General features: G+C 43.9%; 1 protein-coding gene across 1 annotated transcript; it reads right to left on the bottom strand.

The window, feature by feature from the left end:
• Nucleotides 1–10,769: 10,769 nt before the first annotated feature.
• Nucleotides 10,770–13,741, bottom strand: LOC112574829. The gene is made up of 3 exons (XM_025256146.1): nt 13,486–13,741; nt 12,885–13,249; nt 10,770–12,632 (listed from the first exon to the last, which is right to left on the bottom strand). The coding sequence occupies exons 1-3, from the start codon at nt 13,686–13,688 to the stop codon at nt 12,253–12,255; spliced, it is 948 nt and encodes a 315-aa protein (XP_025111931.1). The 5' UTR covers nt 13,689–13,741; the 3' UTR covers nt 10,770–12,252.
• Between the last annotated feature and the right edge of the window lie 1,682 nt (nt 13,742–15,423).

Below are 15,423 nucleotides of genomic sequence, written 5' to 3'. Positions count from 1 at the left end.
GCTGAGCATACCCCAGAAAACTACAGAATTCCAAGGAATAGAGGGGCGACAGTGAGAGATGGCAGCCAATAAAATGTAAAAGCAAAGTAGACCTCATCCAGCAAACAAAGTCACGTGTTTGTTTTCGACAGTTCACATCACAAGAAGTAAGATGACAGACCGAGTACTAAAACTAAAGAAAGAGGCGATGCTACCGATGAAGATAACTCCGCTCACTCAGGAAGCAGGCAACAGAAGGTCATCGCTAACGAGCAGTGTCTTTCATCTACAAAGAAAAGCTGACAACAACGATGTGAAAAGACCGGTAGTCAACCTTTAACTAATAGTAAAATAACTAAGCGATAACCAAACAAATAACAAACAACTTACCCAGGCTGCCTTACAACGATCAGAAGGAAGAGAGTTGTGGAGGTCAGTGAGACACACCTGTAGGCTACCTGGTGATAAAACATGGCGACCTTCACACTCCTGTGTATGACATCTTTTGTATGTAGGTATTCCCGAGCATGCACTCCACCCCCGCAGGGTATATGTGACCGCTGGCTGTATTATATAGACACAATTACTAGGTCTATACACAAATAATGTGACCACTAGCTCTGTTTTATATATATATGTAATGTAATGTGTTTATGGAAAATAAATGTTCTTAAAGAAGTCAATAATCAGAGAAAATGGTGGTTCTTCGAGATCCAATTTCCTTTACTTCTTTCAATAAATTTTCTTTAAAGACGTGCATAAAGTATAAATTGTGAAAGTTTGTGTTTGCAACATACAGGCCTGTGTACATACAGAAGCTCTGTACCTGACCCCAGAGGGCATGAGACACAAGTCATTGGGCGGGTGGGAGGCGTCAACGACAAAATCTTGCTAACTGTGGGGAGGGAAAGGCGATCGCAGAGGGATAAGGGATGAAACACATCAAATCGGATAGTTGCCAGTTGCTCTCAAACGCAATAAATCGTTAATCCAGTTTGGTACTAGCTTTTTTGAGGCGGGGTAGGGTGGAGGAGGAGAAGAATGAAAGAAAAATAAATTCCAGAATACAAGGGCTTCAGTGTATACTGGGAATAGACATGTCTCTCAGTTTCCTTGCACCTTATAGCGACATTAACTTTCTGCCAAACGGACACAACGCAGACGCAGGCTCGCAATTAACGACTCACCTGTCAGGTCAGCAAAAACTTCGTGATCACTAATTAAAAAGCAAATCATGTATAGTAAAATATACCTCGGCAGCTGCTTTTTAAGAAAACAGTAATAAATAAATAATGATTGTGGCAGCCCGGGGCTTATATATGCGCACTTAATTATTCTACGGAAGCCCATTTGCACCCGGGCAGCAGTCAGGTGTGGAATGGTTGTCAGGGCAGCAAGTACATCCTGACACAGCGACTGCCACGTAGACGACACGCACAGACGCCGCGCCTTCTGTCACAGACATTTGTCAGTGTCGTTAATGTCACAACAGCAAGACTGTGTCACCTGAGAAAATCATCGCTGTCATCGCAAACTATTCCATTCTTCATGTCTGCTCCTTGTATCAAAATGGCGCCGAAGCCAGTTGTGTGATCGATGCAGTGGCGACACACCTACATGCCTGCTGTGTAGTGCTGTGTAGTGTGTAGTGCTGTGTAGTGCAGGCCTTGGGAACTACCGACACGTACCACGTGACACTACACGCGAAAGGATACCTACAGGTAGTGTGACAGGTTTCCTTTTTTTTTTTTTAAATGTAACCCCGAATGTATTCCCATGATAATCTCCATTCACCATAATTCAATCGATGACCTTAGACCTTGAACTGTGCCGCGATGGAAGATGTTTATATCTGGGAAAAGCGAACGATAGAAACGCAGCATAGTGTGATAGTAGATGATCGTGACACAGATTCATAACATCACAAACTATGTTTGCTTTGGATAATTCAGACATCCCTCTCAAATGGTTTAATAAAAGCTTGAACGAAAGTATCGTCCATGACTTCATTGGACAAAGGGAAGCAAAGCTGAGCAGACATTGGGGAGTGATGAGTGGAGTTGTGTCCCCTTATTAGACTACCTTTGATAAGGCTACAACTAGAGGTAGATTGTGTTTTCTTTCTTGGTTTGGGTTACAATTTGGCCAGCCTTGTTAGGTTACACGACTAAGGATTGAGTTTTAAGGTTTATTTAAGATTAGAGTGAAGAGACGGATTGTGTCAGAGACAGACATTATGCCGGTTTTATATTTATACTTTTTTCTGTTTCGTCATGTTTGTCATGGGCGAGCTACAGTTGTGTTACTGAATTTGTCTGTTAAAACTTTTCAGTCTGATAAAAAGTGAAAATTCTTTAGTATACTGTACCAGCGTCGATGTCTAATACATAAACTGTGATAGCATTAGATGGCAGATTATGTGGTTTTATTACTAAAAATCTTTTAATTTAAAAAATAATTTACTGCCTTATTAATGCTGTTTTTGGATGTTACTAACACAGACTGTGGAGACAGACTGAATTCAATGGGTTGAGGCCGCTTTCCCTCATCTTGACTCTAGTGGCTACTTCCTGCCTCCTGTCTACCCAAACCACTTTCCGATGACCAGACAAGGTTTCTGGACAAGACATTCTAGTCCTTCAGTCAATGTTTAAACAGTCAGACTCGCTTAGCCAATCTGAGAGGATTTCATCAGATGCCAGCTTTACTGCTTCCTCTCCTGTAGGACAGTGAACAATGTCATCAGTGGGTGTGTAGTTGTAGATGTCCAACATGAATTTGAATTTTCTGTCAGCACTTGTATTGTTTTGTGGTCTTTGACATACCAGCGATCTGAAGATGGGTAGATGGTCGCTACCCTCAAACTGTCTGGAAACTGATGTCTTTCTGTCCCCTTCCTTGTCCCAATATTTACTACAGGTTACAAACAAGTCGATCAAAGAAATACGAAAATTTCTTGGTATAAAAGATGCTTCACATTCTGAACCCTATCTAATGTGCTTAACACGTGGGGAAGAGAAAGCAGATAATCGTCTGGCAACGCTGACGACAGTGACGCTCATCAGCAACAGCACGACATCGCCTTGTGTGCAGTGGAGAGACACATTGATGGTACACTGGGCTGCTGTGACTGACAGCTGGGGAATATTCGATGGATTGACAGAACATTCCCATGAAGGTGATGAAGAATGATGACATCGAGAACGTGGCAACGATCCGTGGAAAATTGTGGTTGTCTCCCCTTGACAACCAGCTTCCGGAACATAAAGACTCCACCCCACAACCGCCACCTGTGTGGTCTTGTGCATTTATCATATCACGAACTTATTTTTATGTATTGTGTATTATTTTATCTCATAAAAATGTCACAATTTTATTTTATAGCTTCAAGCGCTTTTCCCTTGTCACTTTGTTTTACTTTTCTGTACACGATGTTCTTCAGGATGTGTTTGATGTTGCTGATTACCTGCTTTTGTTGTGTATGTTGATTGTGGTTTCATCCTGACATCCTGCTTCCGCTTGTTGTTGTGACTGTTGTTCTCTCTGCCACTGTTCCCTGGATGACTGACACAACTTTGACTGTGATAGTTAACTTTCATGTCACTTTAACATGCCGATGGTGTGTTGACTGTATATCTCAGATTTTCTCTTCATGTTTTTTATGTAATTAAAATACTTAAAGCTAATTACAAGGATTTGTGTCAAGTCTGTACTGCCTGCTCGTAATTTTGGAAGGAAAATTCTGTCTGCGTTCCATTTATTCCTAAGTTAACTAGCTAAGCTTTTAAAGAGATGAAAAATGTTGTTGGAGGAACATGTAACCACTCGCAGTCGAGAGTAATAAGAATGATGATGACGACGATGATGATGATGATGACGACGACGACGACGAGGACGACGACGACGATGATGATAATAATAATGCGCAGACACAATAATAAGAACACAGACACGGACACGGATAACATGCATAGTGTACATTAAACAAAACTTGGAAATAGTTTTGTGTCTGATAAAATCCTCCGTCGTTGAAAAGAATAAACAAGATAGTGAAGTTGAAAGGATAGAGATGACTCCACCTGATGACTTTCTCTCTGGCAAATAGATAAAAGAGGCTGACAGTCGATGGGACACCAGAAGGCCGTAGATGGACATCATTGTGGTTCTACACAGTCAAGACAGTCAAATAATAACCAGTCCACACTGGTGTGAATACTGTCGCGTGACCGCGACGAAGCCAGTCGAACTTCAACTGAGCGCAGACCATACACAGAAATGACAAAGACAAAATTCACGTAACAAACAAAACTAATTTATTAGCCACAAAAATAATACTGATAGAATCAGAAATCAAACATTCCACACTCTCACATGAACAAATATAGATCAGGCGCGAACAATCCAACAAACCAAAAATAGATAAATTAAAATAAGATAAATCAGCTGCCCTGGTGCACAGGTGAGTCTCACTCACCGTATTACAATACATCATCCGCATGCACTGCAGGGTGACGGTTTAGAAGTCCGTTGAAGATGTCCACAGACGGCAGCCGCCTCTGGCCTTGCTTGCCGCTCTAACGACGTACCCCCACCCTCTGTCTTCTCGTCCAGATGCGATGACGTGGGCCGGCCACTGGCCACGTGAGCTCCTGCTCGAAGATTCTGCTCTAGGTGTTCAGTCGAAAGCCTTTCCGCACACTGGTGCAGCAGAGTCGCGAGTTCACTCGCCGACGAGATGCTGATGATGGTGCAGGGTGGACGCTCGACACGAGACGGACAGCAACGCGAACAAAGGATGTGAAGACACGGTGACACGAAGGAAGAGCGAAAAACAACAACACGTGGAAGAGTGAAGAAGAACAAAAAATAATAAGCCTGTGGATAAACAATTCTTACAATCAACAGGCGTGTCCCGAAACTGCTCAAATTTCTAAAACAATATTTTCACACCGACACATATATCTGACCATCGGACTAATCCTAAGATCGTCAAAAATCTAATGTTGATCTTACACAAATCCATACAACGGGAAACGAGTACGCGCTACAAGCGTCGCGACCCGGCGATCACGAACGTTAACCTAACAAAGTACAAGTCTTGCAATTAAACATCGGACTATGGCTTTGAACATAAAAGGATTCTCTCACTTGCACTTCCACCGCCACCCAAAGCCCTTACAGACTAGAATGTGTGGAACCCGACAGAATGGATCTCCACTTACCAAAACGGCTTGTGGCAGATCGGTGATACAAAAATGAAAACTCTGACTGTCAGGCCACGGTCCAGTCACCGTGTTACTTGATGACGACTACCCATGACGTCAAAGAAGAAAAAGTAAAATGACGCATCAAGGAAGCTGTGCGCGCGCGCGCAAGACGTAAGACAAAGAGAGGACAAAAGCGTGAAGACAACACCTAACGATGGGCGAGCTCAGTATGGGAGGTATACAAGGATGACAGCACAATCGCTGAGCACGCGACAAGTTGTACAGCGTGTGATGTGATGATAGACACACAGGTAGATGCTGTCTGTATTTATACTTGGATTAAAACTTTTTGGTGCTTAACAGGTGATGTTTACCTCAACAGTTGTGACACTGATGGAGGTGATGTGTTTGTAAAACATAGATTTGTTTTGAAGCATCGGCTGTTACACACATTGTGTTGCAACACGTGTCATTATTGTGACATCACTTACTTGATGACATCATTGGTAACGATGCACATTATAACACAACAAAATCACACGTTACTAACAGTACACAGTGTAACGCGTGTAGCTACATCCTATGTTACAGTCGTCGCTACAGAATCAAGAACTTCCAGACTTTGTGTGACAAGCTGCTGACACAAGTTCCTCATCTCCATCTGTGGGCGGCAAGTTGTTATCATGGACTCGCACCCGCCGGCTGGCAAGTGGAATATTTAACCAGACCCCTCCGCTCTCCTCCGGCCGTCGTCAGGGAAGTCGAGCAGGACGAGAAGATCACTGAGCACCGTTACGTACAGCCGTACAGTGAGCGAGGTGTGTCCGAACCACACAGACGGCCCGCCAGTCAGACGACTGTTATCACCGAGGTCGAGGATCACTCAGGTCGCTTGGCCAGGTGAATGTGTGAAGTGCGGTCGTGAGGTGGGCCACTTCCTACACAGTCTCCGTGTTGGTGTTACAGTAGGTGTGGGTATTGTGTAGTGTAACGTTGTTTACAGTTAAACACTTACCTGTGTGATAAATAACGAACGCGTGAGAAACAGTCTTGTAAAAAAGACAGTGTGTGTAGTGACGTGTGTCTCTCAGTTTACGTGATGACGTCACATGCTATTGTTTAATATCCATGTTGACAGAGAGCAGCACAACAACATCTACAGCATTAACCTCTACATCGGCGGCACACCACCTGTCTACGTGGAGAGACGTGCTGGTGTTGTACTGGTATGACGTTCGTGGTCAGTCGGGTGTGGTCACAGGACTCAAGAAGCGGGTATTCCAGTGCGGGAGACGAAGGACGATGACATCGAGGACGTGGCCACGGCCCGCAGTGAGTGGTGTGGGTGGCGGGTGGACATCGTGTTCATGGTCTGGAGAGAAAATCGTCGTGTGTCTGGAGAACCCTAAGACGATTTTGTTAGTTCTAAGTTGTTTCAACACTACTACTCTGCCACTCCCCGACTTGACCTCATGTCCCGCTGTACATCACAACTTGTGATTGTCTCCCCTGACAACAAGCCGACTGAAGATGACTGACACTGACACTGACACACCTGTCACCTGCTGTAGTCGTTTGTCAGTCTCTTACATCAACAATTTCTTTTAGTGTTTGTCCTCTTCTACTCTCAGTCTGGGTTAGAATTTACATTCAGGTGTGTTGTACATGACAGTGATGACAGTGACGATGTGAGCCTTAATGATAAATGCTAATGATAGACATGACGTCATTACAGATTTTAGCTCCACGAGGTCCGTGTTTCTGTTTACACAAAAACAAGTGTCAACTAGTTCTCTGTTACAGAGGTGTGTGTGTGCTAATGTGTCATTATATCCGTGTGTGTGTCAGTCTACCAGTGTGGTATCTGTGTCAATGTGTCGTTCTACCAGTGTGATATATGTGTCAATGTGTCAGTCTACAAGTGTGATATCTGTGTCAGTGTGTCAGTCTACCAGTGTGATATCTGCGTCAGTGTGTCAGTCTACCAGTGTGATATCTGTGTCAATGTGCCAGTCTACCAGTGTGATATCTGTGTCAATGTGTCAGGCTACCAGAGTGATATTTGTGTCAATGTGTCTATATGTTGTACACGTGCTATCAAAGTGCCTCAGCAGACTGTAATGTCAGTGCCGTGCACTAAAGTGTTTAGTGTGATATTGTTTACTGCCTGTGGTAAACAAAGGGGACAGAACTCTTAGACTAAATACAGACGCGAGTTGTCCATCATAACCCACTTCACTGAGTTAAGAGATTCATTGATGTAAACACAACAAACACTAGCGGCTCACTTATACAACACATGTTACACGTTTAACTTTTTGACACAAACACATTCACACGATGTACAAATGTTGTTTCACATCCTTTATAAATGTCGCCACACGTTCCACAATGAGTGTTTGAATAATGATTGTTGTTGTTAGTTTAAAACATGTGCAAACAGTTGTTAAGTGGTTAAAAAAGTTTTAACAGTGACGTCACCCACAGGCACCACGTGCGCACTGTTACAACAGTCAAACACCAGGCTGACAATATACATACACCACACAGAAATAACAATAAATACCAATGACAGAATACAATACCTACACCGATCACATGACACTGTTACAGTTTGCCAACATCTTGTCACAACACACACTATACCCTGACCGTGACATGTCAGGACAGAAGTCTCACAATCAGCCATTGCTGACGTCATGTTAGTCCTCAGTGACGTCATGTGGATGGAGGATGAAGGCGGACAGCGAGTGTCGTCTCTCAGGAAAGCGATGATGAGGGCGAAGATAAAACCCGTGTGTACCTGTGTGTGTCGATGATCTGTTTGACTAAAGAAAACCTTTTCGCGATGTGTTTTGATAGAGTCAACACATGTGTAACTTGAGACTAGACATGTCACTTGTGTGTTGGACTGCAGCTGTCCTGTGTCTTAGGTCACGTGGCTAGAGCGGTGAACTGCGCTGTGTGCTGGTTGTTCTTGTCTTGTATGTTGATGTTTCTTTTTAACAAAAAGTTATCTAAAAAAATCTCGAATGCAGCACCAGCGAACGTACGCTGAGCATATCATCCCAGAAAACTACAGAATCCCAAGGAATAGAGGGGCGACAGTGACAGAAGGCAGCCAATAAAATGTAAAAGCAAAGTAGACCTCATCCAGCAAACAAAGTCACGTGTTTGTTTTCGACAGTTCACATCACAAGAAGTGAGATGACAGACCGAGTACTAAACCTAAAGAAAGAGGCGATGCTACCGATGAAGATAACTCCGCTCACTCAGGAAGCAGGCAACAAAAGGTCATCGCTAACGAGCTGTGTCTTTCATCTACAAAGAAAAGCTGACAACAACGATGTGAAAAGAACGGTAGTCAACCTTTAACTAACAGTAAAATAACATAGCGATAACCAAACAAACAACAAACAACTTACCCAGGCTGCCTTACAACGATCAGAAGGAAGAGAGTTGTGTAGTCAGTGAGACACACCTGTAGGCTACCTGGTGATAAAACATGGCGACCCTTCACACTCCTGTGTATGACATCATTGGTATGTAAGTATTCCCGAGCAGGCACTACATCCCGCAGGGTATATGTGACTACTGGCTCATATATATATATACAATCTCTAGGTCTATACACAAGGTAGATGAGTAGGAGACAACAAACATCGCAGATGAGTAGGAGACAACACACATCCCAGGTGAGTAGGAGACAACAAAGATCAGAGATGAGTAGGTAAGCAACAAACAATCGCAGATGAGTAGGAGAACAAAACTCGGCGTAGATCAACAGACGAGACAAAACAACAAACAGCTGGTGCACTATTGCCAGTTAAGCGAAGGGACATCACTCTCATCATTTCGTTTTCCGTGTGACAGAAAAATAATATTTTGAAGTGCAGCACCAACCCTGTGGTCATAAGGCTAAGTCCTAGTTATCTCATGACACAGCTCTCTTCGTGTTTCTCCTCTTCTACCTTCTCCCTATCACAAGTCAACTCCAATGTTTACAAGCAACAACACATCTCTCGATGAAATAAACGACAAATTGTATTTCTCAGTGGTCTGGGTTTCAACACAGCGGACAGGTGGAGATGTCTCTACAGGTGTCTGAATAAACTGATGTCGCCTGAATTATCGAAGAGACGAAAAGCCTTCTGACGACAGCACACATCAAGACGAAAGCAGATGTTGTTAGAGACGCTCTGAATGTTATCAATCGACATTTATTGAACAGTTCACGGCAAACTCAATGTACTCGTGTACATTACACCGGTATATATATAAAATACTATCTAGTCCGTCGTCAAGTCGTCTTGTCGACTCCTAAACTAAGCAGCTGGTCAAGTTCAGACATTCAAGAGTGACAAGAAGGTAGGAGAGACAAAAGTCCTGTCAGACAAATCAGTGACAAAGCATTGTGCTTGTTCCTCATCTCAGTTGTCAGATGGTCCACCAGCAAGTCAGCCTTACATCACCTCTCCCCACCATCGGCAGAAAACAAGATGAGGTCCCTCTCAGCATCAGTGAGTCATCATTCATCTCCATGACTTGTGGACAATCATGAATGTCAAGGACGATGGTTCTTGCTGCCACCTGCTGCATCCCTGTTTTACAATATCCTGAGCTAGTGGTCGCAGTTATCTTGTGGATAGTGATAGCGGTCACATCTATCTTATGTATAAAGTTAGTGGTTGGTTAAAGTGGTTAAATTTAGTTTTGGTGGTGGACTGTGCCGGTGACCTCTCTCTCACTCTTTTCTTTGCTGCTACTTGCTGTCTGTGCCTGTCTGGTCCGCCGTGGTGCATGGTTTTGGTTTTGTTTGTCTTTTTGTCTTGGTTTTAGACGGTTGAGTGTCTCCTTTCTATAGGTGTATATCTCTTTTTTTTAAATCTAGTTATTATCTGTTTTCAGTCTTGTTTTAGTCTAGAGTCTGGGTTGCTACTGATGTTAGTAATGAACGTGTCTTGTGTCTCAGTTCTTTTGGATGGTGGAGGCAGTTGTTAAGGCTTGGTGCCAGTCTGCATTTGTCTTAGAAATGTTTCAGTTTTTCCTTTTCTAGTTTGTTTTCATTTCACTCCAGCATTTCATTTTATTCCACTCCACACTAATTTAATTTGTCCCCACATGCGCATGAGGAAGGTCCTTGTATCTTGTTAGTCCCCATTTAGCCTCATTCTGGTTGTTTTGGTTTGTTCAGACCTTTTTGACTCTAAAAATTCCATAGTGTCCCTAGCTCTGTCATCTATTAGTTTCCTAGTACCTCTACCTACATTTTATACTTTTCTTACCACTCCACACGTGGACATCATATGTAGCTGAGTTTGAAGGTATGTGTGGAAGGAACGTCATGTCACTTGACCTCACAATGAAAAGAGAAGAGAATAAATAAAGAGACAAAGACCGAGAGAAAAAAAAAAACAGGAACGTTGACGTACGTATCTGTCATCAATCAGATGTACAAGGTGTGTTGTTTATAAACATACCCAAGAGACAGGCTGCACAAAGAAATATACACATATATATATATACACACACACAGTCATGCGCTACTAGACACTGCTTCCTCAAGAGGACATCAGACTTGACTACGTTCTTCAGGACAATTTATTTCAGACTGTGATACAGTGTGATGCCATTCACTCCCTCGTCTTGTGTTCATCCCTAGACTGAGTCAACACGACTCCGTGTGTTATTCATGCAGACACTAGTTGTGAAACACAGAAGGATCAGGTCTAAACATGTCGAGCTGCCCACATCATGCTCACTTCGTTATCGAGTGCCTCAGGACTTACAGACTACAACACAAATACTTATTTGTAAACAACTCGCATCAACAGAGTGTTGTAAAGGCAACAAACATCTAACGATAGGCGCAGTGTTTACATCCGGGGCACTCCCCAATCAATCTCGACATAGTCACAGTTTACAATCAAACTATGAATATACATTCCTTGCACTCTCTCCTACTGTTTAGCCCCAAAGATCCAGTTCTGATTACCTGTCTTATAACCGCTCTATCATCGTGTACGTTACTCAGTTTCTCGTCCCGCTATCTCAGGGTGTCGCCCTCCACATCTCCAGCCAACTGGAATCCAATAACACGAATACCCTTCCTGTGGAAACGGTTCATCCTTCCCCGAGGGTTGTGGTGGGGGTAAGAACTTTTTGGTCGCCCGGCGATTGACGACACAGCAGGCCGTACACACTGGCCGTGACGTCAGGCGGTGTCCGGGGTCACAGCAGGTACTGCACGGTGACGTCACGGGACTAACGGTGGTCCTAGCCCACGTGCTGCTGAGTGCTGAAGTGAAGGCGATCACGGAATGGTCTTAGGAGGCGATTCTTCCTTATCCAGAAGGGCTTCAGTTCTTTCAGTCCATACAATTAAAACCTGTAACTCGAGGTTACGCTGTACTAGTATTCTAAACTATATTGTCCAATTCACACAGCTTTGTCTCATACGTTCTTGTTCACAACTTTGAAACATCCGTGAGTTCTATTACAGTTCCACAAGCAATAACAGAAAAATATGTCAGACCTCGTCTAGGCGAGGTTAATCACAAGTGGTCAGCACCGCCCGCATCCAGCGTGGATGCCCACTCCCCTGCTCTACTCTCTAATCTCAACTCGGGACATTTACACTCGTGACTCAGGCTCGTCTTCTTCCTTCTGTATCCCGGGCCTGAGTACATTTTCTACCTCGTATCCTCAAAAACCCTACTGGTAAACCGGGTTCACCAAATACATCCTGTTCGGTTAACCCTTTCTATCTAATGTTCTCATCTATTGTTTCATACATTTTACAGACACTTGCAGTCAGTAAGTCGCAAAGGGTTAAAATAATCTGAAACACACGGAGGCGCAAACTGGTCCGTGACAATGTTTATTGAATCAAAGTTTTTTATGAGAGCATGCTGTCTTGTCACAAAAGAAATATACACTTTATGTTTCAGCAATCTTTTGATGGAGTGAACAAATACTAGAAAACATAAAAACGACGTGTGTTGATGGAAGAGAGATAGACACAAGACTACAACACGTGACAGGTGTGTGTGTGTCACCTGCACTATTACGGTTTGTCTTCGCTGACAATCACAAGTTGGGACGTACAGCGGGACACAGAGTGAAGACAGTTACGTTGTGACTTTGCATGGGGTGAAAAAAAATCTCGCACACACACGACGACTTTTCTCTCCAGACCAAGAACACGGTTTTCCTCTGTCACCCACACCACGTCACTGCGGGCCGTGGCCACGTCCTCGATGTCATCATCCGTCATCACCCGCACTGGGATACCCGCTTCTCTCAGTCCCTTTACAATAGCAATATCGTCACTAATTGTAGACCAAGATGTTTTAATCAGCATCAGCACGTCTCTCCACTGCAGGCACGACGGTGTTGTCCTGTTGCTGGTGGTGGCGATGGTCGTAGGTATTGTGTGAACATTCTCTGTTGACATTCAGTGTGTGTTCATTTAATCAGTCGTGTGTTTATACCGACAGAGAGATAAATAAAGACTATAATATCAAAAGTTGATGACGTGAATGATACAAGTGTAATATATTGTAATAATGTAAAACACTGTCTTGTATATCAAGTGTTTCTTACCTGCTTTGCTGTTGTTGCTGTTCCTAAATACTTACTACATTATTTGATATTTTAGTTAAGCCTCCCGTCACCCTACACAATACCCACACCTACCCGTAACACCAACACGGAGACTGTGTAGGAAGCTGGCCACCTCACGACCGCACGTGACACAGTCATATGGCGAGTTAAATGACCAGTCACCTGAGTGAGACAACTCGTGACGTATTTGTTTGACTGGCGGGCCGTCTGTGTGGTCAGGCACACCTCGCTCACTGTACCTGCAGACAGACTGCCCTTTCTGAATAATGTTGTCTCTATTGACAACCCTGACGACGGCCGGTGGAGAGCGGAGGGGTCTTGTTAAATATTCCACTTGCCAGCCGGCGGGTGCGTGTCCATTGTAACAACTTGCCGCCCACAGATGGAGATTTTGAACTCGTTTCAGAAGCTTTTCACAGAAAGTCTCAAAGTGTTTCCTGTCAAACATAAGAATGCAACTCAAGTATTTTAACCAAAATGTTTCATTTCGTTGACTACACTCCTCACTGTCTTAGTGAAATCCTTTCTGTATTAAATATCATGAAAGACTCTTTAAAATGTTATTTACATGATTCGTTTGTTTAGACCTAGTCTAATCACTATCAGAATATTAATTAACCCTAACTACCATTATCTTTGTATTTGATATCATTACACGTATTGTATATCTCACTTGTAGAGCGGACCCGCTTCGTCGGCGATGACGTAGGTGGACCCGCTTCTCGCCAGTAATGACAAGTGGCAGATGGCCTTCTCCACTTCTTCATCCAGTTTATTCTTATCGCTAAAATCATAGTCCAGAAAGTGAGGCTGACCGGGTGACACACCTGCTGACTGTTGTGTCTTTACTGTCTGCAGCAAGAGGTGATACAACATGCTGCACGCTGCACGACTCTGTATACAGGTGCTGACAACGTAGACGTGGTGACCACACCGCAGCCACTGTATGGCCATCAGCAGCAGCACCACAGTTTTACCTGTACCGGGCGGTCCGGTGACAAAGAGTGTGGGAGGCGCCGTGTGTAGCAGGTGAACTTGCTCCGGGAAGAGTGTGATTACAGCAGTATAGCACTCTCCTGTCCACCACACGGCCTGACCCAGGGTCTTGACAGACAGGCGGGGGGAAGATGTACATGGTACAGTCACTGTTGTCGCTGGGCCACAGAACCTGAAGCAAAGACAGTCATCACAAAGTCAAGCGATGAAGTTTAACTACATACCTAATCTGATTAACATTATAAACATTTACTTTTTTCTTTTTTGATTTTGGAAAATGGGACACTGGAGTGTATAAGAGCATGGTAAATTACTAAAAAGATGCAGAAGAGAAGAATAAAATTAAAATAAAAAAATGAGTTGGAGAACATTGTTACTATCAAGACGCAGCAACGCGCAACTTCACAGTCGTTACTTATTTATGTGGAATCTGAAAGTGCTGTTGAAGACGTATCTGAGAAACTAGTCCCCCTTATTTCCTTCTTTTTTTCACCCTGCGCGCGCAAACACATGTGTGTGTGTGTGTGTGAGAGAGAGTGAGCTAACCAATGGAGGTCACACATGTTGTTGACTCTGTCAGAAATCACTAACAAAAAGTGTGACTATTTGATTTAAGTACAACTGTTTCACTGCCTATATCTTGCATTTAATTTACTTAGTAAATTTAGAGCTGTAAATGTATCTCTTTGTATCTGTGTGACTTGCACCCAAATATCTTAGACCTATGTGACTCCTAACATCATCTTGTAACCCATGTGTAATGTGTGATGCGATGGTCAGTGACATATCAGTACAGATGACACCAGCACACGTCTTGTTGTCAAAACCGTCTGTCAACTTGATGGTGCGCGCCTCACGTTTTTCAACAGGTGACAAAATCAAGACTGTCATGAACCCGCCGGGTTCAAGCCAGGACAACAGGGCCGAAGCGGAGTAGATAATTTTTGGTGGGCGACGATGTGGGGACGGACGACAGGTCACCTTGACTGATGGAGACAATCGAGGCTCAGGGTCGGGGGTGTAACATGGAGCCGTTAGGCCGGTTAGGGGAATAGCGCAGTAGTCAGTAGTTCCCTTAGTGTTAGAGCGATAGCGTCAGGGCCGGGTGGATTTGGTGGCGAGAAGTCACGTGTCCTAGTAGTATATAGTTTAGGGTAGATGTTTAGTCGGGGCTTTTTCCTCGTGTTCCAGTACAGATGTCGCTCTCTGGGTGATTTTCAGTCGCAAGCACCAGGTCTGAGACAGGGAACCCCGTTCCGTTTAGCACGTATCACTACCTGCTGGCACTTGCGGTCTGGTGGTGTAGAGAGGGGAGAGTGTGGTGTACCAAATACTGGTTCTCCCAAACGTCAAACAAAAAAGCAAACTGTATTCCGGCAGCAAGAAGTGCGATGCAGCGGCTGGTAGACATCTTCAGGGTACAGTAAACACGTCATCTCTACCGTTGAGCATCGTCGCTGCAGTCCATTGCCTGGGGCAACTGTTGCGGAACAGCGGCAGGAGCAGTTTGTGTTCCAGGAGGGCTCTTCAGATTCCAAGACTGTGAACATTAGGCCCGGAACTGACAGAGTGTCCGGACGTATGTATAGATATTGATATGTCAACTAGTTATCTT

Source organism: Pomacea canaliculata, linkage group LG11, assembly GCF_003073045.1.
Source record: "Pomacea canaliculata isolate SZHN2017 linkage group LG11, ASM307304v1, whole genome shotgun sequence".
NCBI lineage: Eukaryota > Metazoa > Mollusca > Gastropoda > Architaenioglossa > Ampullariidae > Pomacea > Pomacea canaliculata.
Note: the sequence above shows the minus strand (reverse complement) of the source record. Positions and strands in the feature narration are given on the sequence as shown.